Here is a 25,548-nt window from a genome sequence, read left to right as displayed (position 1 = left end):
CCTCAAAGAGCTGGAGGTGAAGATCGTGATGTGTTTATGCGCAACTTTTGTCCACGACGCGGTGAGTTTGGCCGATAGGCCGATAGTGCCTGAAATACAAGGCATCAAAGGCATCCAGCCTTGGCATGCCTCCATGACAGAGCATCGCAGCTCTATCAACCACTCGCCAGATAGACAATTCAATTCCAATGAATGCATGTGATACCAGGGCTCAATCCTAATGTCGGCTAGCCCGTCTCGTCCTTCCAGCGCCCATCTGGAGCCTCCTCCAAAAACTGTAGAGCTGGAAGACCCTGGAGCGCACGAGTCCGGTACGAAGCTCCGCCTCTATCTACATTGCCTCCATAATGCGGGCGTACAGTTAACCGAGTCTAGGTAGTGAAGATGAGCACTTCTCGGATGCCAGCGAAGGTCGGTCCGGTGCGCGGTCACAGCATTCCTCCGCATTGCCATCGCCAGTGCCGCGAACCCGTGTAGAAAAGGTCGACGATGAGCCTCGATACGGGGAGGTCCCCGGAACAGACGCATACAATGCCCGCGTGCAAGATGCTGTTCCAGACGAGGTAGAGATTGTTCCGGAAGGGTCGCATAGCCGGCGGGGGTCGTCGACAGGCGCGGTGACACCAGGCGGCACGCCGATTCCAAGAACTGTGGTCGTCAAGGTCGACCCGAACGAACCTAGCTACGGCGAGGTGCCGGGCACAGAAGCGTACGAAGCGCGGTGCGCGGACGCAGTGCCCGATGCGGTTGTGGCAGCATCCGATGATGGCCGGGAGCCGGCAATTCAAGGTCACGCCGACCAGCAGAATGTGCCGGAGACACTGCTGACGCGGGTCGATACTCCTCCCCACGAGCCTGAGTCGCCTCGACTACGTTCATACAGTCAGGGTCCAGACGCTGCACCCGACGCTACGGAGACGGTTCAAGACACGATTGGTAAGACTGAAACTATCTAGATCAAATCTCGCGCCATAATTTGGGCGTACATGGTGCGAACGATGGAGTCAAAGATGTTGAACAGCCGCGCTAACCGAATGGCACATGAAGGCGATGATGATTTTGGAGACGATTTTGACGAGTTTGAGGAGGGTGCCGCTCCCGCCGGCCCTGATGATGACGATTTTGGGGAGTTCGACGAGGGGTTTCAAGCACCTGGAGAGGAAACGACCCAGATTGCTCCGGAGCAACCCGCTATTCCTACTACTCCTGCTGTATGTGGCTTGCCAGAAAGAAAACGAACGTCGAATTGACTGTTGTCAGGCCCCTTTGTTGGATTTCTCAAACATGTCCTCTCTATCCGATCTTATGTCCGCCACGAACGATACCCTTGACAGCCTCTTTCCCGAGACAGCGACTCTCTCTACCCTCCCACCAGTGGAACCCATTCCCGACTCCTCCGCCATTTTCAATAGTGAGCGATCCTACTCTCTGTGGACCCAACTCGTGGCACCCCCTCCACTTCAACCCCCGAACTGGGTCAAGTCACGTATCCGGCGCCTCTTCCTCGTCTCGCTAGGTGTCCCCGTCGATCTCGATGAGATCCTCCCTGCCTCCAAGCAGAAGAAACTCGTCCTACCATCAATCGACTCTCACCGAAGAGACAGCAGCAGCGGGCGTAGCCCATCACGCAGCCCCCACCGGCAACCAACAACAGGAGACGCAGCTGGAACTCAACAACAGCCGTCCTCCACGGACGCCGCTGCACAAGGAAAATCCTCCACGTCCACGTCTTCATCACGTCGTCGTGGCCCACCGCCCCCGCCGGAGCTGGATCTCTCGGCGCTGCGCCGTCTCTGCGCCACGACGCAAGCCGCTCTGGACGGGATGACGGATGATGAGCTGCGCGCGCATGTCCGCGCGCTGTACGATGGGCTGGCAAAGGCCACAGAGGCAAGGGAGTACTGGCAACAGCGGCGTGATGCGTTGCAGAGCGAGAAGGAAGCGTTTGAGGGGGTGATTGAGAACCTAGTGAATCATGCACGGAGAGTGAGAAGATAAGGTTTCCCTTACTGCTAGGAGCATTGTACAATGCATAATAATAGTCACCCAAATGTCAGAATATCTATCTATTAGAAATGAAGCCTGAGTACGCACACAAAAACTCGCCGGCTCCCTGTACCCTATTCCTCTCTTTTTAATCTTCACTCGACGCCGACCAAGTCCTGTTTCCTTCCAACGCCTGAAGAAACCGGGTATCATATCACACAGAATCCCTCGAAAACAAACATCAACGCCAAGCATATGCCCCTCCAAAAAAGGAGGAAGAAAAGAAAACAAGTACAGTTGCTGGATAGAGAAGTTTCTAGTCGAGTTCAATGACTTCGACCTGCTTAGGAGGAGACCGCTTAGTCTCCTGTTCGCCATCTCCATCCGCCTCAAACTCCGCCCTGGTCCTCTTGCGATTTGTACCAGGATCGATGGAGCCGGGCCTGGTGCGCGATCCGGGGTTCGGGCCAGAGTCGTCATCCCGAAATTCTGGCTCCCATGATGCATCTGCCTTGACGCGAATCGCGGCCGTCTTATGCAGCACCTGCCTCGTGCGCAGCTCGTTGATGACCCCAACGAAGAATTCGTCGATGAGGAGGTTAGTTGGGCGAGCGTCGGCACGGCAGATGGGGCATCGCTGGTACGGCGGGCGCCTGACAAGACCGGGCCCCAGGGAGACGGTTTCCAGGAAGGTATTGAGGTCGAAGCACTCAAAATGCTTGCATGAGGCGCCGCGCGCGGGGATGTTGATTGGTTGACGGCTGAAAGGGTCTTGCATGTCGATGCGCATGTCGTCGCCGACGACGACGACATCATCGTCATCATCATTGTTGTTGCCGTTTTGTGGTCGCGGTGGTGTGGACAGGCGGCTGCAGATCAAAGAACGGGTGGTGCTGTCAGGTAATCGTTTGGTCATCTGCTTGGCATCCGCTACGGTAACCACGGTCATGACTTCGACGCCGATAGCCCAGGTTTGGCTGCGCTGTCGCTCTTCTTGACTGCGGAGGATATGTAAGGAGAGGATGTTGCTGCCCTCCTGGAGATGCTCTGTAATGTCCAGAGGAGCATCCTTGCCGTAGTGGAATGCCCGACAGACGTGTAATTCGCGGTTGTTGAGATGGACGTAGATCACGCTGGGCCATTTGTGCTCCGAATTGGACCACGCGGACATGTCGCTCAAGTCGGCGCCCTCCTTGCAAGGGACGCAGCGGAGACGAAGCGACACTACGCCGGGCACCAGCCGCTGAACCAGGCGGCCGTTCGCATCTCGCTCAACGCGAGGCCGGTGCTGCACAAAGTCGGCAGAGATCTGCAGACGCCATTTAAAGGCCGACTCACCGAGGGGAAGAGCAACCGGCGGCAGAGCAAAGGTGCGCACGTATTTGATCAGAGAAGGACCGTCCGGCTTGGCTGGCTCACTAAAAACTGGCCGATGCCGCTCGTCCAAGTGTAGCGTAGCCCAGGCCGGGTTCTTGGGTCGTGCTTGTACACCTTGCCCGATCGGCGGGAGGAGGCTGGTTAACTGGGACGCTGCTGCCTGTGGTCTGACGGTCGGGGATGGTAGCGGACCGGAGGTTGGAGACGGCTGTGGCCTGGCCATAGGGGAAGGCAGTGGCCCCGGTGAGAGAGTTTGGGGTCCGGGATTTTGCAAGGGCCGCGGTCTGGGGGGAAGAGGATGCGATCTGCTGGTTTGCAGAGACTGCGGTCTGGGAGGGAGACTATGCTGGCTCTGATTTGCCTGCGTCGGTTGTGGCCCATTCGGCAGCATGACTGCCGGAGACTGATGTCCATTCAGCTGCAGGCCCGCGGGCATGTACATGGCCCCTGACGGCGAGACTGTCGTGTATGCAAGAGATTGGGAAACAGCCATGCTCACGGGTGAGCGTGCACCGTTTGCTAGAGTAACCGCGGTGGCAGCCTGGGCAGTGTGACCAGTAGGCTGAGAAGTCTGCTGCACGCCCGGTCTATTTGCTCCCAAATTAGCACCTGCAGCCCATTGCTGCTGTTGAGCCTGGTTACGGGCCATATGAATTTGTTGTTGTTGCGGAAATGTCGGCGACGGCACACTAGTATGGTATGGCCGAGCGGAGACCGGCATCGCGCCCATCGTCGGCGGACGCAATTGAGCCGGGGTTGCCATTGCCGCTTGAGGGGAGATGGTGGCCGTTCCGGACGATGTCCCCGGTGGTCGAACGAACCAGGGATTTTGCCCCTGAGCGGGTTCGGTATGCTTCTGAGCCAACTCCCGAAAGCGGGTAATCAAGGCATCCCGTTCGGCTTTCCTGGCGAGTTCGGGGACCGACGCACCGCTGCCCCAGCGAGTCCGCATTTTGTTCTGGTCCTCCAGAAACAAGTTGGCGCAGGCCCTGATCAACACATCTCGATGCGAGCCGTAGAGCCGGCGGACGGACGCAGTGAAGATAGTGGACTGTAGCACCGGCGACGAGACGTGAAGCTTCGCCACCAAGTCGTCCACCAGGGGCGGGTAACCGCGAGCCACGAATTCCTGCTCGAACTGACTCCATGCGTAGGACAGCCTGTCCAGCATATTGCAGACGCGCGCGACCGACTCTTTATAGGGGCTGCGGTTGGACAACGTACCCCAGGGCTCCGGAAAAGCTGCAAGCCGCTCTAGCACCTGGTTGGACATGCGATGATTATCCACGAGCAGCTGAACTATGACGGCCAGTCCGGCGCGCCGGGAGTTGGACTCCATCAACTGTCGCACATCCTCTGGCGCCCACGAGTCCAGGCAATAGATCTGGTGCAACGCCAGGAAATCCAAATCCCGATTCTCACAGGCTTCCTGCAAAATCAACACGCGCGGGCGCTCAATCAACTCTGCGAGTGGCAATTGAGCCCGCAGCTGGTCTAACTGCTCTTTTGCCCTCTGCCAGAATGATGCCTGTGGAGATGTATCGAACGGCGACGGGCATGGATCTGGTGGCGGCGGTCCGGCTGGGGTTGCGCTGGGTGTGCCGCTGTCGGCTGCGGCCGTGGTACTGGCATCGCGCGCTTGCTCCTGTGTCGTTGTCGCTGGCAACGGGGACGACGGGAAAGGCTCCGAGGCAGTCGTCGGGGTCCGTGCGGCGGAACCAGCCGGCTTCGGGGGCGGTGGTTGCGATGGAGAATCAGTACTGGCAGCTTTCGTAGTGCTCCGTCGCTGTTGTCTAAAGCGCGTGGCCGGTGCAGCAGGCTTTGCGGGCAAGGCGGCGGACGGATCGGTAGTCATCCACGGCTTGCGCACGGAGCCGCCCAGGAACCGGGTCGCGGTGAGGTTGGAGTTCTCCACGTCGCGCACGGCGGCGGGCGGCGGGTGGATAGGGGGTTGTGATGACATGATGCAGACAGGGCATGGTCGAGAGCGCGGGCTGGTGAACTCTACGACGAGCTCTGCGTGTCAAACGGAAAGTTATTTTCGCGATGTCAGGGCCGTGGCCCTACCTAGAGGCGCTCCAGATGAGAAAACGCGCGGCCGATTGCAGAGGAGAAATGAGTAAGATATAGAACGAAAATGAAGGCGGTGAACTCTACTAAATAATTCTCTACGCAGGACTCTGTAGCGATGCAAGTCTACGAGCTCATTTCAGGCGAGAGTTACCAGTAAAAGTGATTCAAAGCTGTAGTCAAATACGGAGTCCCTTTGTCAGGTCCAGATCATGCTATGAACCCTTGGCTTCACTGAATTGACTTCGTCCCGTTACAGACTGGTTTGACAATGGTTCAGGGCCTCGTTCGATCACTAAAATGATCGTCATATAGATAGGCACATGTGAAGTCACTAAGCCATCCATGCTCATCATGTGAAGATTTGCGCCAGACCAACACACATAGTGACACTGTCGGCTCGTTCAATGCTGATACATCGTGGCTTGATCGTCCCGATTCTTCAACGAGCCCGAAAGGGTCCAACTCGCGGGTCCAAAGAGAGACAAGTCACACTTGAAATGATGAAGCTGATGGGACGCCCTGATGCCTCGTGGACGCCTGATGAATCAGGCACCACTAATGCAATGCTGCAATTGGCCAAGAATTCAAGGAGTTGATCTGGCGCGCTGATTGGTTTGCGGGCCGTCCAACGGTTCCGGTCCCCATCGGGACATCTGGCCAACAACTCGGCGGCTAGACCAACGGCCAAATGTGAAAAACTACTAAACGAGCCACTAGCTCGACAAGTTGATCAAGCTGATCGGATTGAGTCCAGCTTCGCCAATGATGGCATGGATCAGGATTCAGAACGCCTGGATGTCAGGGACCCGGAATAGCTAGGAGATGTCCACGTTCGTCATACGATTCATTGTTGGAGCTTCCGGAAAGTCATGCTGGCTCCCCGCTGCCAGGATAAACATAGAAGAAGGATGCCACTCTTCACTAGACTCGAAAAAGTCAAGGCTTTGCTGGCAGTCCCTGGTCTGCTTCAGCCTCTCGGGGGAATGAAAACTGAGCTCCGCGGACGGCTAGTTTAGCTGTGGACACGCATGATTGGCTCCAGTCCATGCCAGCCTGCCAGTGGACGTGTTCGTCTCGCTGCGCATCCGGCTTATCCCATTTATGTCGGTCCGCCCGCAGGAAATCCCGCCGAAAACTGCGCTGAGTTCGGATTGACCTTTGTTCTGCAGTTCGCACTCAGCAGAGAGGGAGAAGAAGTCGACAAGAGAAGCCGGCAGGAGCCTGGGAGAGGCTGCGTTCTGGGTCTCTCCCGCATCCCGCATCCGCTGCTTACATAAGCGATCATTAACCGGAGCTTCATCCCCGGTGAAATCATCCCCCTCCTCATGGTCGCATTCTTCAAAGCCGACTTCAGATAGATCCCCTGTGCTGCCAAGGCCGATCCTCCTCTCGTTTCCGAACGATCGTGGCCAATCTCGCATCGAGACCGTTTCTCCGACTCTCGGGCGGCGCCTCAACAGCCTTGCAACCCCAACCAGAGAGTTGTGCGCGCTCTGTTTGCTACCGGATTTTGCGATCTTTTATAATACGCGCGGCCATCTGTGCGATCTCCGATTGTAACATTAGTACTGTCACAGGAGATTGCAGCCCGAGCTCTCCATGTCCGTCGTACTTGCGCCAGACCGTTTCTCGAAGAGCGTCTATCTCGACCAGTGAATTTCCTCGAGTGATCTGAACTCAGACAATCCCAACAATCCATGGCACACCCAGGACTGCGCCAGGCACGGCCTGGCGATATTCTCATCGTGGTTCGTATGTAACCTCTTTTAAGTTGTCCGGGAAATTTGGTTCTGCTCACTAATCTTTCGTGTAGATGAGTTCGATGCGCGTGGCGATGACGAATTGACCCTGCGCCGCGGAGACAAAATTGAGCTGGTGGAATTGGACGACGGCTTTGGAGATGGGTGGTACTTAGGAAAACACATGACCACTGGGAATACTGGTCTCTTCCCCGCAGGTAGTAGTTCTCCGCGACGCAGCAAGCTCCTCGACTGATGGGTTCTCTTAGTGTACACGACATTGGCGCCGACGCCCACAGCGCGGCCGGCAGAGTCCGCCTCTTCCACGACCAGCTACGATTCTCCAAGCGGTATTGAGCGGCCCTCAACAACTGAAGATGCAGGCACCGAGCCCTCGACAGAGCCGACCAACGATGTGACACCACCAGCCTCAAGGAGAGCAAGTGCCCCAGACATGGGCGACACGGGCTCCGAGGCGGACACCGAGTCGCCTTCGCAGCCGAGGAAAACGAAGCGCTCGAGCTCAAGCCCACTGCCCGGCTCTTCGCCCTTGTCTGCGAATATTCAGCGCTCAATCGGTCAAGCCCTTGACGACCAGTATAAAGGCGCCGACAGTCCTGTGATGAACGAGACGCTGAGCGTCATCGATGAGCATATCACTGACCTCAGTACCCCGCGCCATAGTTTGGCTCTCGCTGATTCGAAGCCTTTCACCGATTCGGGGAGCGAGTACAGCAATCACATAGACCATCATCTTTCTTATATTCGGGGCCACGAAACGGATGAAGAGGAGGAGGAGGAGGAGCAGCAGTCACTGGAGGAACAAGTGCGGCAATGGGATCATGTGGAAACAGCTCGCCAGTTGCGGAACATGGGGGTCGAGCCCAGGCATTGTGAGATCTTTATGGAGCAGGAAATCTCCGGCGACGTGTTGCTCGACATGGATCAGGAGTTTTTGCTTATGAAGGAGTTTGATTTTGGCGTGATGGGTCGACGTCTCAAGACCTGGCACAAGATTAAGGCTTTCCAGGAGCAGATCAAGGGCTTCAAACCCCCGAGTCGAGGGTCTCTCTCGGGTCACACTTCCGAGCGATCTATGAGCCGTACCGGCCACAACGCCTCTTTCCTGCCGCGAATTCCAAGTCTATCATCCGAGAAACGTGGACCGTCCCATACTCCGCGGACCGCGACGCCATCCCAACACCGATCGTCGCTAGTCCAGGGGAGTCCCAGCTCTGCCACGTCGTACGGAACGCGCGATTTGTCCGGACGACCATCCGCGGCTTCCGTGCGAGATCTCAACCACTCTCGCCGGCATTCCGCGATTGACTCAGCCCAGCCGTCACCGAGTTTTGGTGGCGGCCAACCTGGTCCATCGCACTCAGCACGGGGCTCCTTTGACCGCAATTGGACCATGACTGGCGCGCGGCAGGCCGAGTCTGCTCGAGCCATGACGGAAGATGACAGCGTGCTCCACCAGCGATATGACGAGAGTGATACTCAGGATCCGAGTCTGGTGGACGCCCTAGATCGGGGGTACTTTTCTGGGGGTGAAGTGGACTCGCGACGAGGACGGAAATCTCTGCGAAAACGCGACTCAGCGTTTGGCGGCGCCTCACACTCGCGACAATCGAGTTATGTGAACAATGGCGGTTCTGCAAGGAATGGCGGCGCCACCAGCCACACGCCGGTCCAAAGCTCCTCGTCAGCTCGAACCAAGGGCAAACCGAGTAATGGGCCATCTTTTTTCTCTCCATTTGCCGGCCGCAGCGATACCGAGTCGTCGACGACAACTCATGTCTCTGCCACGCCGCTGCAACAAATCCGCAATGTTCGTCCCAAGTTCCGCCGCGTCGTTGGGCTGCGTGCCGCGTCTGATGGCGGTAATGAAAAGGTGCTTGAACCGTCGCCCATCTCGCCAACTACTAAAGAATTTCCTGCCACTGGAAACGGGTCGACCACGCCTTCGGCGGCGTCCAAGAGTTCGGGCCGCCATAGCACGGACGGATCAGGGAAAGCCGCTGAAGGTATTTTGTCGCTGTCGAAGCCCAAGGGGCCGAGCAAGGTCAACAGCAAGAGCAAGAAAGATACCAGCGCGTACATGCGGGGGTTGGAGAAGAAGACTCCCAAGGAGCAAATGGAGGGTTGCGACTATAGTGGCTGGATGAAAAAGCGATCGGCGAACATGATGGCATCGTGGAAGCCGCGGCTGTTTGTGCTGCGGGGGCGGCGGCTATCGTATTACTACTCGGAGAACGACACGGAAGAGCGTGGTCTGATCGACATCACGGCCCATCGGGTTCTGCGGGTAGATAACGATCCGTTCACAACGCTGCATGCGACGCTCAGCGGGGCGATCAATCCGTCGTCACCGCCCATGAGCAGCGACGGTGCACCGAATACATCGTCGTCGGCCAACAATCGTGATCACTTCCACGGACCATTCATCTTCAAGCTTGTTCCGCCCAAGTCCGGTGCGTCGCGAACAGTGCAGTTCACGAAACCGACAACCCATTACTTCCAGGTTGACAGTGTAGAGGAAGGTCGACGATGGATGGCTGCGCTCATGAAGGCCACTATTGACCGGGATATGAGTATCCCCGTGGAGACGTCGAACAAGCAAAAGACGATCAGTCTCAAGCAAGCGCGGCTCATGAACCAGCGACCGCCAGCCCTCATGGAATCTACGGAACCGGAAGAGGAGAAGGAGTCCGTGGAACCGCAGCCAGGACCGGCCGTAGACAATGATACGGGCCTGAACATTCAGGGAGTAGACCTGGACAAGTCTGCGCCGAGCGCCGACAACGTCTCCGACGTCGACCGCAATCAGGAAGATCACGACGAGAACGGGCTAGCCAAGGAGAACGGCGGCCCGCAGACCTCGGAGATTCCGATACCCGAGACCCTTGCGCAGTCATTGTCGTGATTGCTTTTAAACGAGAGTCTGGAATGAATGTGAAAACTTGCTTGGGAATGATATGAGTCGGCGTTTTCTCGAGATATACCCCTCCTTCTTATTTCGAAGTTCGTCCTGTTAACCTTTGCTTTTATTTTTCATATCTGGGGTTTTTCTTTGAGCGATGATGGATCAGGTGGATGACTGGATGAAGCGGGCTTTGTTTGATTGATAGGATCATCTAGTAATAACCTTCGTTTCATTCTTCTTCTATAATTACCCCTTGATCGTGAAAATAAAAAAAAAATCCTGAGTCTCCCATCATGATTCTCTGTTTAAAACGAGTGCCACTGTGCCGAGGTTCTGTTCATGGTTCAGGGGAATCGGCCAACTGTCATAACCTAATAAAAATGGTCGAGATCTGATTTGACCCGGAAGCTCCCCTACGTGGATTTAACCTACAAGGTATCCATCCTGATCGACGTCTAAACACCTTACTTTCGCCACCTCCGTTGATTTCCCTGGTACATGAGGAGACCAGCAAAATGCACTGATCAAACCACCCAGTAATAGATAATCTCATCGAAACCATGCTCCAAACCGCCATCAACGTCGCCTTTTGCCTTACCACCGCGCTGACGATTCTTATCCTGCTGCTCCCGTCGCAGTACATTCCTCCGTCGTCGTCGTCATCGTCATCGTCGTCCTCACAATTCTCCTCAAAAGACGAAAAGAATGACGCACGCAAGCGGGCCCCTGTACCTGTCCAGGTCCTCGTCTTAGGGGATATCGGTCGCAGTCCACGAATGCAGTACCATGCGCTTAGTATTGCGCGGCATGGGGGGAAAGTCGAGGTTATTGGGTACTTGGGTTTGTCTCGACTACCTACAATTCAAAATCCAAAAAGAGGAGAGAAAGAGAGAGTAGATTTTAATGCTTTTTTCCTTATTTGTAGAGTCCGATCCTATCCCGGCCCTGACATCGCATCCAAATATCTCCATCGTTGCGTTACCCCGATCGCCCGCGTTTCTCCAGACGGATAACAAACTCCTCTTTTTACTCTTCTGTGCACCGCTCAAGGTCGTGCTGCAGGTTATCGGATTATGGGTCTGTCTCGCGTACCGCACGCGCCCTGCGCGGTGGTTGCTCGTGCAGAATCCGCCGGCGATTCCGACCCTCGCTGTCGCGGGGTTGGTCTGCTTCCTGCGCCAGACGAGGCTTGTGGTGGATTGGCATAATTTCGGGTTCTCGCTGCTGGCGCTCAAACTTGGTGGGGAGCAGTCATCAGTGGTAAAGCTGGCGCGGTGGTATGAGATTCGGTGCGCCGCGGCGGCGGCGAGCGCGCATCTGTGCGTGACTGACGCGATGGGTCGCGTTCTGAGAAGGGAGTTTGGAATCAAGACGCCGGTATTGACGCTGCGGGATCGACCTGCTGCGCATTTTCAGCCCATTGATGATCCACAGCAGCGGCATGAGTTTTTGATGTCCCTGCCGGAGTGTGAGCCTGTGTTGCAGCGCGAGCGAGACGTTCGCGTCCTCGTTTCGTCGACGTCGTGGACCGCGGATGAGGATTTCTCGGTGCTGATTGATGCGTTATGCCGGTATTCGCGGTGCGCGTGCTCGGAGAGCCCATCGTTACCTTCTGTACTCGCCATTATTACGGGCAAGGGGCCGCAAAAGGAAAGATACCTCGAACAAATAGCTGCCTGCGAAAAGGCCGGTGAACTCGACAAGGTGACGATCAAAACGGCCTGGTTCGACAGCGCGCACGACTATGCGAAGCTGCTGGCCAGTGCTTCCCTCGGCGTCAGCCTGCATACCAGCAGCAGCGGCGTCGACCTGCCCATGAAGGTCGTGGACATGTTCGGAGCGGGACTGCCCGTCGTCGGCTGGGACCGCTTCGAGGCCTGGCCCGAGCTGGTCACAGAAGGTGTCAACGGACGCGGCTTTGGCAGCGCAGAGCAGCTCGCTGCGCACCTCGTGGAGCTATTTGGCAACGACGCCACGCTGGCAACGCTCCGTGAGGGTGCCCGTAAGGAAAGCGCACGGCGGTGGGAGCATGAATGGGATCCAGTCGCGGGTAAACTCTTTGGCCTTGTGGAAGGCTCTTGAGACAGCATGTACAGTATCATGCATCTAGATACTTCCCCCCACAGTAGGGGCAGATGTCAAAGACGTCGAACAGCTTGTCCAGCACCACCGACGGGCCGGGAGAATCTAGCTGTTCCTGAGCACCCTCTGCGTCGGCGTCTGTCATGGCAATGTCGCCGTCTCCGTGAACCTGCCCCGGTGGTTTGGACCCTTTGCTGTACTTGTCCAGGTACTCATTGCCGCAGAGCGAGCAGAAGCCGGAGATAAACGGCCGCTGGATGGCAAGAAAAGTCAATGAACATCTTGCTAGATACCACTGTCAGCAATCATCCCAGCCGGATAAAAAGTATAGATCGTACCGAATAAATGCCCATTCGCACACTGCGCTTCCTTGGCAGAATCCCATCTCAACCCCGACAGAGAAGAACATATCTCACACCGCTCAAAGATCTGGCTCCCAGCCGCTGTAAGGAGATTCGCCGGCTTCGGTGGAATCAACCGTCCTTCTGCGTCGTACGATGCCGGCTCACACAGGGTCAGCTCCTCGCGCAAGTCAACACCATACGTAGCCACGAGTTTCTCAAACGCCGCGCGGGCTTTCTCCAATAGCGGCCCATCATTATAATGCAGCACCACTGCGCACGCCGCCGCTGCGTAGAGTAGTTTTGCAGATTTTACATCCGTCACACGAAGCTCATCCGCTAATGACAATGTAAAGAACAGAATCCGTGCACGCTGCGTATGCACATAGTCCGAGGAAAGCTCTCCAGGTATTTGTATGACTGTCTCAGGAACTGCGTCCGGTGTTGTTGTTGCTGGTGGAACGAAAACCACCGTCGTCCGCTCTTCCGCGGCGGTGGTGTACTCAATCATATCACCCGGGTGAAGTGTAAAGGCTGCGGCAATCCAGCCGTGGAATTCTGCAAGGCCCCATGTGCGGCAGAGGGAGAGGTTACCGAGATCGTGGTCGAGGTCGTACTGCAGCCGAAATCGCTCGGCCGGTTCGTGCCAACTGGGAGGGGTGATGATGGAGAAGTCGTCGCCTGGAAGGTTGAATTGCTCGGCCCAGCGGCCCAGTGTGCTGACGTGTACCGTGCTGAGCCCAGTATCGGGGTTGACAGTGCTGATGATGTCTGAGTATCTGGAGTTAGATCTGGCCGTTTCCTAGAGCATGAATGTATTCCTACCGGTGATCGGCTCATTGTTGCCGGATATATCATGGCCAGAGTCTGAGAACGTGCGCAGGCGGAATGATACCTTGTCTTCATTCAGGAGCCCTGTATAGATCGTCGCCGGGATATGCATTACTAGCCGCCCGGCAAGGGCTCCGGCGACCAGAACGAGATCCGAGTGCTCCTAGATCACGGTCAGTAATCTATCAAATTAGCGTTTCAAGCGCAACACACTACCGTGTAAGGCCAGTGAAGGGGCCCCGTGAAATTGACCCCCTGAATGCTCGTATCCGACACCAGAGCGTCTAGATCCAACGGCTGGAGGTCGATACTCGCAGACCCAACCTCCGCCCTAGCTTCCACTCTGGCCAGCCGAAGGCGAGACCCAAGCACCATGGCCACTACAGACCTTTGCACTCTCTGTCCCTGCTTCTCTGTCACCAGCCATGGCCCGCACGATACGTGCTTTATCCGGCCATGGTTCTCCAGAGCAGCCGAGAAAAGCGATTGCCCAATGACCATTGGGAACTTCGATGTATCGTTGCCCATCGGCACATGGCCCAGAACCCGCATGTCATAGGCACTCTGCTGCTTCTGCCCATCATCATCATCATCAACGACATTTATGCGCCGCTCCACATGCAAAATCACCAGATCATTATCATCGTTGGCAACGGCGAGCAATTGGCGCCCCCAGCGCGCTTCACCAGTCCCATAACCCCCCACCGCAGAAACATCCCCGCCTTCAATCTTCAGCGGCGGACACCACGAAAAAGCGCGAACCCTGCGCTTCCGCAGCGCAGAATAAGTAGAATCATTCTTCTCCAGAGCCTTAAAGTACCGATCCAGCGCATGGTTGACGATACCAACGCGCGTCCATTGCCGCTGCCGCCCCAATGCCTCGTAGAACGTTAGCAGCAGACTTGACGTCAGCACGGCGAGGACACAACGACGATGCTTGCCCAAGCCCGGCGGGGACCAAGCAAGCCCTGCAACCGTGCTGAGCGATTGCTCCGCCCCGACGGAGAAATCCTCACGCTTGGACGGGAAGCCCATCTCCCACTCCTCACTAGTGAAGACGTTCACGGCGACGCGACTGGTCGCCCATGGTCCGGACTTTTTGGCCAGGTGGCTGCCAATTCTGGAGCCTGGGACCTTGACTTGAGGTGTCTGGAACAAAATGATTAGTCCAAACAATGAACCATCCATCTCTTTTGTTCAGGCTTGAGTCCTACAAGAACATGCACATGCTCTCCCGCTGCGATTGCCAGCTCCCCATCAGCCGACCATGTCAAACAGGAATAGCATGATGGGGAGAGCTGGAGTTCCAACGGTGCTACCATCTCCCCAACGGCCACTAAGTCGTCCGTCTTGAGCTATGTAGCCCATAATGTCCAACCTCGATTCGCGATGCTGTCGCTTGAAGGCTTACGTAATATAAAAGATCCTTGTCAACTGGCTAAATCGCAGATGGCATGTGAATTTCAGGCTAGAATTCCTGCATGATTGCCATAGTCACCTTTTACGACTACAAGAACGGACTAAAGAACTCTGCTTTTTGATACGCGAATCCACCGTGTCACGCTGAAAGAACAAAATCCAAAAAACCAAGAGAACAGTGCTGTGAAGGTATGAGCGCAAAAAAACCATCACGATGTCTAGTAACACGGCGCAATGCATTGTGAGGCTAACGGAAACGGCCAGATCTCAACAGGAAACAAACGACTGGAAACAAAGGAACACGAACACATAACGCCATCCGGTTCCAAGACAGACCCCGCGTAACTGTCAGAAATGTAAAACGACATCATTCATAAATCAGCCCAGACACCCCGCACGAAGTAAACAGCTGGAGAACTCCCAAACATTGCCGTCCGATAATGTTAAACCCTCCACGCCACTTGTCGTCGGTCTTGCAGAGACTCAGTCTTCACCGAGGCTTTCTCGAACGCACTTCCGCACACGCTTCTTGAACTCCTTCTGATCTTCTCGCCACAGACGGGCAGCCTCAACGTTCGCAGGGCTCTCGTCGTTGGGGCTCGACAGCATTGAAATGACGGAGAGGAGAATTGTCTCTGGCGTCTGAACAGGGGACCAGCGTTCGGCAACAGACTCGTAGCCATACTTGTCCTCTTCCGGCGGATGCAGAATCGAGATGCAGACTTCACCGTTCGGGTAGACTGGGACGGAGACCCTCTTAGAATATCCGGAACTATGATCTAAGGGGAGAGCGCCACTTACTGTTAGGGTGGAAGATGGGCGTCTCAAACTTCATCTTCGGCGGCATGAGTGGATAGTTCTCTGGGAACGACAGCCGCGCTCGAAAGGTGCCACCTGTCTGTGGTGAGCCTATGTACTTTGCTCGTCGACATACTTTTGCACCCACCTCCGTAAAATGGGGTGTCGTCCGATATCATCAGAATGACCTCCCACTCAAAGACGTTGTTATCCACCAGACCGCAGCTGATCCCTGGAATATCCTTGTCCGACTTCATCTGCTGCAGTTGTCGGGCAAGCAGGCGGCCAGCACCTGTTGACGCCATTTTCGAATTCTACTGCGGGAATGCAGCTGGGCAATGAGGGAAGGTTAAAAATGGTTCAGGACTCTGAAAAATACTGCCGACTTTTACTTGCTGAGAAGATCAGACTTTCATCACGCTATCAAGAGGGGAAGAGAGATGGGAGAAAAGGCAGATCGGATGAAAGTGTATGACTAAGCCCACCACCAGCGGGGAACGGCTGCCGGCCCACCCGCCACTGGATCATCCGCCACGGTGAAGTGATTGCAAACTTCCGTGGCACCGCAGTATGTACGTAAATCGTGCAGGAATGTCATGGCAATAGTACCAACCGTGAAGGCAGTAATATTGATGTCGATTCATTATTCCAATCAATTTCGATTGATAGCCAATGTTATACTGGCAGAAAGGAGTGACCCAAAGACTACATCGCAGCCTGGTAACCCGTTTAAAGGCAAGGATAGCGAATGAAATTAGGCCTTCGAGGCAAAAAAAGAAAACCGAAAAACATGGATGCTTCCACAGCCAAGACCACACCTAGCATAACTGTCACAATGCACTGAACGAGTACCATCTCAGCCATCAGCTTGAGGAAACGAATGCGAGATCCCCGGTCAAATGACTGCCAGGCCTCAACAATGCCAATCTTGCCCTGTCCGCCAACAATCTCTGGCGTGACCTTGCCGCCAAACGTTCGGTCGAAGGGCACGATCGCCTCATCGTCCTCTGGCAGCATCGAGGCGGCCACGCGGATGAAAATTACCTCCGCCGGCAACCGGATGAGAACGTACAGGATCATGCTCACGATCAGGGTGCCGACCGATCCGCGCACGACCTGGCCAGTGTTCAACTTATCCGAATGGAAAATACCGTCGATGACATTGCTAGCATTTGCCACGGTGAGGGTAATAAAAAGGAATAATTGCGAGGCCAGGGACCTGATGGCCGCCGCAGGGCCAGCCCTTCTGATCGTCTTGCGCCATGGCGGGATCCTAGACCACAGGCTCTTGCTGGACGGCTCGGAAATGATGACATGAACCCAGCCAACCCTCACATTGGTCAGAGCGACTTGCGCAGCAAAGCGGCCAACTGCATGAGCCCCAAAGCCATCCCCAAACAAACGGGCGATAGGGGACGCAAGAACCCCGACGGCGAACTGCATCAGCAGGTAGAGACCGAGTCCGCGGAATCGAGCTCGGCGGCCAGCGCGAGACCGGAGATGGGCAACGGCCCTGCGGAACGAGCTGGTGATCGGACGTGGGAGGGTCACATCAGGCTCCGAATGAGGCTGCGTGACGGGCTCATCAATGCGGACGTAGATATCCGGATTGGGATCCTCCACCGCAGCCAATGTGCCGACCACATGTCCGTAGACGTACGAAATGAGCTGGCTCAGGACGAGGAAGAGGATAATCGTCAGGATAACGACAGTGACCGGGAAGAAACCGGGGTGGCTCTCCGGCTTTGAGCCAACGGTGACATCCAGATCCCGCTTCGCATGATCAGCGGCAGCAAAAGAACGAAGTACCGACATAGTGCAGGCGAAAGAGTGTCGCAGTAATGAATGTCGGTGGATGAGGGAATACAGGTGATTGTAAAACTTCCGTATCAAAAACAAAGCGCGTCAGGAGTACTCGGCATGCGCTGATTTATAACCGGATTTATCGCCTAGGCCGCAACGAGTCCAGCGACTGTGTCAACCAACGTCAATAGGCGGCCAACTCGAAGACCCCTCGATTAACATTTAATTTCGGTTGTTAAGTCCACAATTCTGCATATCGTCGTCGGGCGTAACCAACGTGAGGTACCCGGAGGGCGCAGATGGTTCGTCGTCCTTGTCGGTCGGCAGCCTAGGAGCCTAGTGGGCTATGGAACCTATCCATGAATTACTCGTAATCGGAGACGATCAGGGGAATTTCGGTTTTTCGGAAGTTCGAGTTCCGTGATCTACGACATACCTACTTAACCAGGTATGTTTAATAAATACTAGTATTGCCCAGTTTATATCCTGAAATGGAATAATTACATCCTAAATAAGTAGTTACTTGGCATAGTTAAGCGTACTCCACGTCCTCTTCGATCTAGTCCCTGGGCTGGGTGGGTGCCTGAGACGGCGAGTATGCACCTACCGGTATGTAAATACTGGTGACGCGCGCAGGTGCGCGCATGGCCTGAAACGATCAAAACGAACTTTTCTAAAAAAAAAAAAAAAAAAAAAAAGTAACCTTAGACACCCTGAAAAAACGTATGACTTCCGGAGACCGTACTCGGACGGTTCATAAAAACTACACGAATTGATGATGCGCTGCTCCGTGATTGCCAGTGTTCAACTGGATTAGACCTATTCAACACGGCCATGGCAATATACTGATTCTCCCGAAACTCTCTCCTGAAAGCACCATAGTGAAAAAGCTCCGCAGGTCAAACCAGTACATGTAAGTACCGGGACGAGGATTAACCTTTTTCTTGCATACTATCTTCATCAGGGACGAATGGCATCTCGTATTCTCCGCCATGGTTGTCAATTGGAGTGGCAATTGACGCAGTTCCGTCCAATCCCAGACTGCGGCAGTGTTTGACCTCTAGCGTCTATACACCAAAGAATAGAAGGCAAATTCGAAGTCGGTCGCGTTACCATGCTCCGTTGGCAAGCTGGGAAGAGACGATTGTGGAAGTGGCGGCATAGATTTGATTTCTAAACTTGCGATTTCATCCGCTCTCTCTTCTATTTCTTTACCCTCTTCTTCGCCTATCGCGATGGCGAATGATTCTACTTCGGCGGTGGTAGGCCCAAAGTCCTCCGACATTGAATCTTTCACGCTCTCAAGGCATGAAAACAACTGAAGATGATGTCGGCTCAGTGGTGAAGTCTCGAACATTTCTGGTTCAGCGATCATTCTGAGAAGAAGTTTGCGAGATGCCGGACTTCGTGAGGCAGATATGGTACCCCCTCGATACTGCGATAGACGATGCAGGAGGAACTTTGTTGGTCGTGGCATGGTTCGGGCTGCAAAGATAGTGGCTTGAGACCGACGATACGAACAGAGTTATTCGGGTTGGTGACGGGCAATTTGTCAATGCAGTGAATGAAGACGTCGGGCAACTGTCTCAAGGGAGCGCTTCGAGAGTTGATGTTCCTGCATGGAGAAGGCAAACAGGACTTCACTTTGTGCTTAGTAGCGGCCATGGCGTTGGGATATGTGGTTACCCTTTCAGGGAGGTGAAGACAACGAACGCCTGAACTCGATTCACGATGGAGGACTTAGTGACATTCAAACACTCACGAAGTCTACGCAAACCTCTGCATGCAAGTCAGGTTTCATGTCGATGTTGCCTTGAATGCGGCCCGGCAGGCGGAACGGACGGGAAGCCCAAGAAGACATTTGCGTTTCTGCCGACGTCAGAGGCACGCCCATCGACCCAGCGGTGCCCTCAGGTCTGCAGAGGAATTCTGAAGTGACCGCGGATGAGGCGCACATTCGCAAATGGAGTACTATCTTCATTCTATTTCCGCAGCTACTAACTATCTGAAAGTCTCGTGTCTGTACCTCTTAAGAATTGAATCCATTTTTTGTCCTTTTGGTGGAGGACATATTGCTTCACGTTCGACCGTCTGCCGTACTTTCCTGGACGCCGTTCAACGATTCCAAACGTTAAGTGGAGCCACGGGTAAGTTCGATGTTTTATCCTCTTCAGCTGTTCCGCAATTCTTCGACGGTCGTCCTTTCCAAAGACATGCGCGACCCCGTCCACCATTTCATCGATGACGAGGTTAATCTCCTTGCTGATCTGGGCAGCCTTCTCGTCCCCATCAAAACGAACGTACGTGATCATGTCGGAAAGCCTGCTGAAAGATGCTTCCAGGTCACCGTACGGGCGACTGGTAATCAGAAACTTGAGCTTCAACTGCGGATCAGAAAGCTGCCGGGGATTGTTGTAGACTTCCTTTAGCTTGTTGATAAGTTGCTGCCTCTCTTCCTGACGGCATTCATCAAGGGCGTCAAGGACGCAGATAATTTCCCCGGCGTCAGGAGACTCGACACAGTTCAATAAAATCCGCCAGAGTTCGGAAAAGTTCTGCGCCAGTTTTTTGCCATAGTTCTTGTGACTGGTAAGTGCATGCCTGATCAAGCCACCAGCAGAATCATGCGTGAAACGCTGGTGGAATATGGCACGTATAGCATTGGGCGCGTACATCCGATTTTCGTCGCCATCCTTGAAAAAGAAGTAGCAGACAGTCGATGCTGCAATGTTTGTAGACAGATGTTGCTCGTCAATCAATGCCCGAGCCAGGACGGACTTCCCACAACCAGGCCCAACAGTCACCCAGAGGAGACAGAAGTTGCTTTCTTTCCATTTACGAAATCTATCATCCCCGAAGAACCATTCGCATGTGCCTTCCACTCTCCGTGGGTTATGATCCTTCCACTTTTCATAGTCAGATGCGAGATTTTGCAGAAGGTCTTTCTCTTCCTGACTGGCATTGAGTTTCCGAATCTTTTTTCCAGTTGCCTCTGGAATCGCCTGGATTACATCCAGCATGTTCTCCAGCATATTCAATTTTTACAATTCGACCTTGAAAACCTCGTCTGCCTGGAGAAGAGAGAAGGAGGCGCGGTACTGTTCACTCGTTTTCTCGATTTCCGCGATTTTTCCATCCCAGTCATTCCAACCTGCCACGTTTTCCCATGCTCGCGAGAGCTGAGCCCTGGAGAGGTGGCATATGAAACGGGCTTGGTACTCTATGATGTGCGAGTAGAGCTTGGCCATTGGTTCGATGAGGTCCTGGTACTCTTGCCGACGGGGTTGTTGAAGATACCTTGCTTCAATGATTGTCCAGTAAACCTGGATGTCGCCAAGTGAATTGAAGCCTTTTAACATAGACTCGGTTATTGACGTAGCCCCAGGGATTACCTGCCAAAGTCAGTATCTGTTAGTCAATGTTCGGGAGAGCTTTCTTACTGAGAGGAACAAGGAAACACCGGACCAGGCCAAAGCGGCGTATGGCTGCCCCTTCACAACTTCCTTGACCAGCTGGTCAGACCAGAGAAGAAACCTTTCCAGCCTTTCGGCCTGTTGTCGAATAACTATATTCCTTCCGGGGAGCTAGATATGCCATTGCTTCTTCTCCCGGTCACTCATGAGCCGACTTCCGATCGGCTCCACCGATGTAGGGTTAAAAGGCTCCGTATCGTCCTGTAACGACACCAAGTGCTTTTTGTAGTCGTCCAACAGCTCAGGCTCTCGATCTTGCAAAAATTCGCAAGCCCGAGCCCAAAGATTCAAGTCTTCGCTCGGGCGATAGGGAAAGTTCTCCGAAGCCCTCGGCGAAGTCAAATGGCTTGGCAATGGAGAGCTCGCAATGAGAGTCGGCGAAACACTAATGCCCTGCTTTTGGAGGTTCAGAGTGGCCTTTTCCACTGTGGAAATTCGGGCCTGTCGAGAAAGTGAGATCGTTGGTGGCGCGGTAGAAACTCCATTGCTCTTTGATATTGCTGTCTTCCTCCTGAACAACTTCGATATGAATGGAGAACACATATTTCCACAACTCTGTTGCGTTTCTAACGAGTACATACAGAATTCGAGAGTAGCCATGGAAGGAGTCACTTCATAGCTAACGAGTTTTGGAGAATCAGCATGGCTTCGTATCAGGCGTACATAAGTCTCACTCGAGAGTCACTTAAAGTGTCAATTTGTAGAGTGGGAAGAACAGTATCCTACTGGACAGGGGGTCTTCAACATACTGCTGAAGCGCCGGGAACCTACATTTTCTATTCGGTTTTAAACGCACTGCCTCACCCGCTTTGCAACGATTCTGGCCGGAACCCTGGCACCAGCGTAACCGCCGGTTCAGCGTGGGAACAAAATCGACCGTTTGCGTTCCATCATTGGGGATGCTTATTGGCGACACGTCAAGTGGAAACGCCAGGGCGAGACCCCAAGCCATGACACAGTCAGGGAGACTGATAGGCGGAGTTATGGGATCCGACGTGCAACCTAGGAGCAGCGAGAAAAGCTCCACAAGACAACGGATCGCCAATTTTGAATGGATATGGAGAGAACATCTCCGTCACGCTGTGAAACTGGCCCTTGAAACTTCGAATAAGGCTCATCGCCTCATGTCGGGTCTGGCAAAGGACGCGAAGCGCCCAGTCTGGGAGAGTGGTACCATGTGTACGACTGTACCTAGTACGTTGTAAGTACTATATACCCTAACCGTCCGTTTTAGCCTCCGGGGTATGCTTTGCCGCACGTCACCAGTTAAACATGAATGGATCCATTGGGCGAAGCTGCGTGCTTTCTGTTCCCAGCCCTGATCACGTGGGGAAATGGAGAGTGCACCCAGTGTCGGTACATGGCGAATCAAGTGTTGATTCTAAGCGCGTGATTTTTGAAATTCTCATAATCCATCAGGTCTTTTCTCGGAAATACCTACATGATAATTTACCGCATCCAGTATATGAGGGTAATAAGACGTGATGCTAAAATGGAAGCATTCACTCCGTAGGTTGTCGCTTTGACATCTTGGATTATGGGCAGAGGTCACAAGCTTAGATAGTAGGGCAATATGCACCGATATCTTTTATTGAGAGGGGTATATGAGAGGGGTATAATGTTCATGATACATCAGTTTACCTTAGCAATCACAGAGCTGTACATAAGAGGCATCGAAATAAACCGAGCCTTTTTGAACAGCAACAGTGTCATGAGTTTCAGTGATAGGGCATTCATGGCAATAAGGCACACGTATGCCGAATTACTCCCCGGCTTCGGCTCTAGTACCAGTTCCCTGCGCTTCCTGGATACATATTATCCAGAAAAGGTGCAGCCATATCCATAAAATCCTCGTGAAGAATACTTCCGAGCGTAATCAAGCTCTCAGGGTCGACATACATCTGCATCCCAGTGTCGGGATCGATAATTGGTTGGTATGGAAGCTGCCGCTGCTGAGGATCTTGCGCAGTTGCTAAGTTCGGGAATGCTGTCTCGTATCCGGTTGTGATCGGACCCTGAGTTTGCAAATGGGGAGGAGGCTGTGATGGTTGTTGTTCAAAAGTTAGGTTCTGAGGTATTTGGCTCAACGATTCAGCATTACTAGTCGGCAACATTGACGTCTCTTGCTGGCCAGGCCACTGCTGTGCACCATTTGATCCGTCTCTCTGGGTGATTTCTTCCTGTGTCGCATGAGTTCTGCTCTCGGAGGGCGTGGAATCATGAGTACTCTGGCTCTGAGGCGCCGATGGTCCAGTCTGATTTCCAGAACTGTCCATGTCTCCTTGGGGTGCAGACTTGTTGATGTCAACACAATATGCACGAGACGCTGATGCGTTATCAGGGAAGGAATCAATGCTTACATTGGATTGCTCATCTCTCGAAGCAGGGCGATCTTCAACTTTGTGCTTGGTCCAGAACCAGTTCATCAAAATTCTCAGGATCATGAAGAATTTCCCTGCCGTTCGACCACCAGGAATCGATCCGGCCTCCTGCAAGCTGGTGATCACCTTTTGCAGATATTGCTCAACACGCAGTTCCTCTGGCGGAATGACTTTTCTCAGAGAAGCACTCTGTGAAATGGTAGACAACAGTTTCAGAAGGACCACAGATGTATACGCCAGCCTTGCAAAGTATATTGTTGGGAGACAGATAACATCCTCAGGGTCGAAAGACGCTATAATGTCCATCGACTTATGGATCGATGTAATACACGCTGTGAGGGCATCGACCTGAATTGTTGACGCGCAATCCACTGGCGGCTTGTCATCTGCTAATGCATTCAAGTATGGTGGTCGGAATTCTATGAGATCGCTATGACTCGTATGGATAGCAATTTCGTGCATGAAGATGTTCACAATATGTTCGAAATGTTCAATAGTCGCTGTCGAGGAAATCAGCCATCAACCTTGGCAAAGCGTCAGATGTAAGCAAACGTACGCGTATACTCTTCTGGGGTAAGCATATGCCTCCATTGGTCCAGTTGCCTCTCGAATCCCTTCAATAAGAACTGCATTCTGGCGTCACTGAGGGTAACATTGCTCAGCGGATCATCCATGGCAAACTGGTGTCCAATATCTTCGAGGATATGACACAGTTTCGTCCAATGGACAAGCGTTCTGTCGGAGGGCAAGGCGTCAGGGGAGGTGGCCAAGATCTGCACACATTCATCCATATACGGATTCCATCGAAAGAGCAATTCTCGACGAAGAGCCACCGAAGAATTTACGGCGGCGAGGTAACAGCCCAGCCATGTCCGTCGAGCCTCCACGCTGTCCGGGTCCGGAAGTGATCCCTTTTTAAGCAGAACCCCCCACATGCCGCCCGTCGGCCTGCGTGATCGGCGGCAGAGCCCAATCTCTACGGCCATTGCCACAGCCATGTAAATAAATTGAAAGAACTTGAGTTCCTCTGCATTGTCAGGCGGCTGATACCAAAAGCAAGAAACCAAGAGTGCTTGAATCAACTCCAACGATTTCTCGCCTTTGATGACGATCTTCTCTGCAAAGATCCGATGAACCTCGGAAGTCAATTGTGTTTGCAATGACGGCTGGAAGTAACCAATCACAATGGCCATAATGGCATGAAATAGAATTGGTTTCGTTTCTCGAACAGTATTCATAGTGGTTCCTGGTGGGAAAACAACCACCGGAACAATGGGGGCATATCGTTCTGTGAAGCGATTGAATGCTTTCGTGGCCGTTTCAGCATCGATGACTCCTCGTTCGATCAAGTCAAAGGGCTTGCCATCGATCCGGAAAATGGTATCGGCCTCCTCCTCTTCGTTACGAAAAGGAAGTTGTGACCAGGGGATTCCGCTTGTTGATCCGCTGGGAGTGGTTGGACTGCCGCTCCTGGAACTACGCCTGAGGCCATCGCTACCGTAATTTGTAGTGGGCTTCGGGTCTCCCTCATGCGTGCGTTTGCTCACCGGATTGGGTGAGAGCCCAACGACAGGAGGCCTCGGGACTGGAGGAGCACCTCCGAGCCATCGCCTTGACGCAGTGCCCTCTTGTTTTGGCTCATGGAAGCTCATGCCCAACGACCCTCCTCTTTGTTCCATCTGTCGCGACTGGAGACTCGCGGTCAGAGCATCGATCTTCTTCTCCAGCTCGGCGACGCGACTGTCCGTTTTCCTCTGCCGCCTTTTGTTGGGCGCAGTGGTGACGCAAGTTCTCTTCGCCTTCGTGCATCTTCGACACGAGCCTGCGTTGTTACTGTCGAATTCGCAGCGAACTTTCAGTTGACGGCAGCCTTCACAGGCCCGCGGTCGTTTTAGGTCGGTAAGAGGGTCGCCGGCATCATGTGATCGCTCGGAGGCATCCTCTGATTTTGTTGTGGAGTGGCTCCGGGAGGGGATCCGGATGGCCTGATCACGAGTGGTCTGCGGTGCTCCCGTAGGCTGTTGTTGGGACGAGGATACCCGGAAGGGCACCGGCCCAAACGGCCCTGCCGGACCGTCGCGTGGCTGGATGCTATGATTCAGCGGCCGATTCTCGTCACGCAAGCCGACTGTGCTCTGAGTGGGGTTGGGGTGAGATATCTGAGGATCGCTGTCCATACCCCAAGACGTTACCACAGTTGTTGCGGGATCTAGAGCGGAATCGGTCCATCGGACCGACGAGATCAATCAATGAGATCGCACTGGCCAGGAGGGGTATTTTTACTACTATTGTAAAAGGACGCTCTGGAGAGGCCCAAGA

At 54.0% G+C, this 25,548-nt stretch overlaps 10 protein-coding genes across 10 annotated transcripts; 4 read left to right on the top strand and 6 right to left on the bottom strand.

Moving 5' to 3' along the window:
- Nucleotides 1-220: 220 nt before the first annotated feature.
- VTN49DRAFT_1961 (uncharacterized protein) lies at nucleotides 221-1,998 on the top strand (the record flags this gene model as incomplete). The annotated part of the gene is made up of 4 exons (XM_069409633.1): nucleotides 221-311; nucleotides 376-936; nucleotides 1,048-1,211; nucleotides 1,261-1,998. The coding sequence occupies 4 exons, from the start codon at nucleotides 221-223 to the stop codon at nucleotides 1,996-1,998; spliced, it is 1,554 nt and encodes a 517-aa protein (XP_069269718.1).
- Nucleotides 1,999-2,302: 304 nt separating this feature from the next.
- On the bottom strand, nucleotides 2,303-5,326 carry VTN49DRAFT_1960 (uncharacterized protein; the record flags this gene model as incomplete). The annotated part of the gene is made up of 1 exon (XM_069409632.1): nucleotides 2,303-5,326. One exon carries the CDS (start codon nucleotides 5,324-5,326, stop codon nucleotides 2,303-2,305), a length of 3,024 nt encoding a protein of 1,007 aa, XP_069269717.1.
- Nucleotides 5,327-6,344: 1,018 nt separating this feature from the next.
- Nucleotides 6,345-6,996, top strand: VTN49DRAFT_1959 (uncharacterized protein; the record flags this gene model as incomplete). The annotated part of the gene is made up of 3 exons (XM_069409630.1): nucleotides 6,345-6,396; nucleotides 6,479-6,539; nucleotides 6,606-6,996. 3 exons carry the CDS (start codon nucleotides 6,345-6,347, stop codon nucleotides 6,994-6,996), a joined length of 504 nt encoding a protein of 167 aa, XP_069269716.1.
- Nucleotides 6,997-7,133: 137 nt separating this feature from the next.
- Nucleotides 7,134-10,101, top strand: VTN49DRAFT_1958 (uncharacterized protein; the record flags this gene model as incomplete). The annotated part of the gene is made up of 3 exons (XM_069409629.1): nucleotides 7,134-7,188; nucleotides 7,250-7,393; nucleotides 7,445-10,101. The coding sequence occupies 3 exons, from the start codon at nucleotides 7,134-7,136 to the stop codon at nucleotides 10,099-10,101; spliced, it is 2,856 nt and encodes a 951-aa protein (XP_069269715.1).
- Nucleotides 10,102-10,661: 560 nt separating this feature from the next.
- VTN49DRAFT_1957 (uncharacterized protein) lies at nucleotides 10,662-12,183 on the top strand (the record flags this gene model as incomplete). The annotated part of the gene is made up of 2 exons (XM_069409628.1): nucleotides 10,662-10,941; nucleotides 11,027-12,183. 2 exons carry the CDS (start codon nucleotides 10,662-10,664, stop codon nucleotides 12,181-12,183), a joined length of 1,437 nt encoding a protein of 478 aa, XP_069269714.1.
- A 16-nt stretch (nucleotides 12,184-12,199) lies between these two features.
- Nucleotides 12,200-14,677, bottom strand: VTN49DRAFT_1956 (uncharacterized protein; the record flags this gene model as incomplete). The annotated part of the gene is made up of 5 exons (XM_069409627.1): nucleotides 12,200-12,468; nucleotides 12,522-13,295; nucleotides 13,350-13,518; nucleotides 13,572-14,504; nucleotides 14,570-14,677. 5 exons carry the CDS (start codon nucleotides 14,675-14,677, stop codon nucleotides 12,200-12,202), a joined length of 2,253 nt encoding a protein of 750 aa, XP_069269713.1.
- Nucleotides 14,678-15,257: 580 nt separating this feature from the next.
- Nucleotides 15,258-15,877, bottom strand: VTN49DRAFT_1955 (uncharacterized protein; the record flags this gene model as incomplete). The annotated part of the gene is made up of 3 exons (XM_069409626.1): nucleotides 15,258-15,514; nucleotides 15,576-15,668; nucleotides 15,721-15,877. 3 exons carry the CDS (start codon nucleotides 15,875-15,877, stop codon nucleotides 15,258-15,260), a joined length of 507 nt encoding a protein of 168 aa, XP_069269712.1.
- Nucleotides 15,878-16,301: 424 nt separating this feature from the next.
- VTN49DRAFT_1954 (uncharacterized protein) lies at nucleotides 16,302-17,387 on the bottom strand (the record flags this gene model as incomplete). Its single annotated transcript, XM_069409625.1, has 1 exon — nucleotides 16,302-17,387. One exon carries the CDS (start codon nucleotides 17,385-17,387, stop codon nucleotides 16,302-16,304), a length of 1,086 nt encoding a protein of 361 aa, XP_069269711.1.
- Nucleotides 17,388-19,057: 1,670 nt separating this feature from the next.
- On the bottom strand, nucleotides 19,058-21,800 carry VTN49DRAFT_1953 (uncharacterized protein; the record flags this gene model as incomplete). Its single annotated transcript, XM_069409624.1, has 7 exons — nucleotides 19,058-19,090; nucleotides 19,138-19,346; nucleotides 19,402-20,377; nucleotides 20,429-20,767; nucleotides 20,816-20,909; nucleotides 20,970-21,348; nucleotides 21,620-21,800. The coding sequence occupies 7 exons, from the start codon at nucleotides 21,798-21,800 to the stop codon at nucleotides 19,058-19,060; spliced, it is 2,211 nt and encodes a 736-aa protein (XP_069269710.1).
- Nucleotides 21,801-22,629: 829 nt separating this feature from the next.
- VTN49DRAFT_1952 (uncharacterized protein) lies at nucleotides 22,630-25,406 on the bottom strand (the record flags this gene model as incomplete). The annotated part of the gene is made up of 3 exons (XM_069409623.1): nucleotides 22,630-23,142; nucleotides 23,209-23,729; nucleotides 23,786-25,406. 3 exons carry the CDS (start codon nucleotides 25,404-25,406, stop codon nucleotides 22,630-22,632), a joined length of 2,655 nt encoding a protein of 884 aa, XP_069269709.1.
- Between the last annotated feature and the right edge of the window lie 142 nt (nucleotides 25,407-25,548).

The sequence above is a fragment of the Thermomyces lanuginosus genome, assembly GCF_041956635.1.
Source record: "Thermomyces lanuginosus strain ATCC 200065 unplaced genomic scaffold VTN49scaffold_24, whole genome shotgun sequence".
Taxonomy (NCBI): Eukaryota; Fungi; Ascomycota; class Eurotiomycetes; order Eurotiales; family Trichocomaceae; genus Thermomyces; species Thermomyces lanuginosus.
Note: the sequence above shows the minus strand (reverse complement) of the source record. Positions and strands in the feature narration are given on the sequence as shown.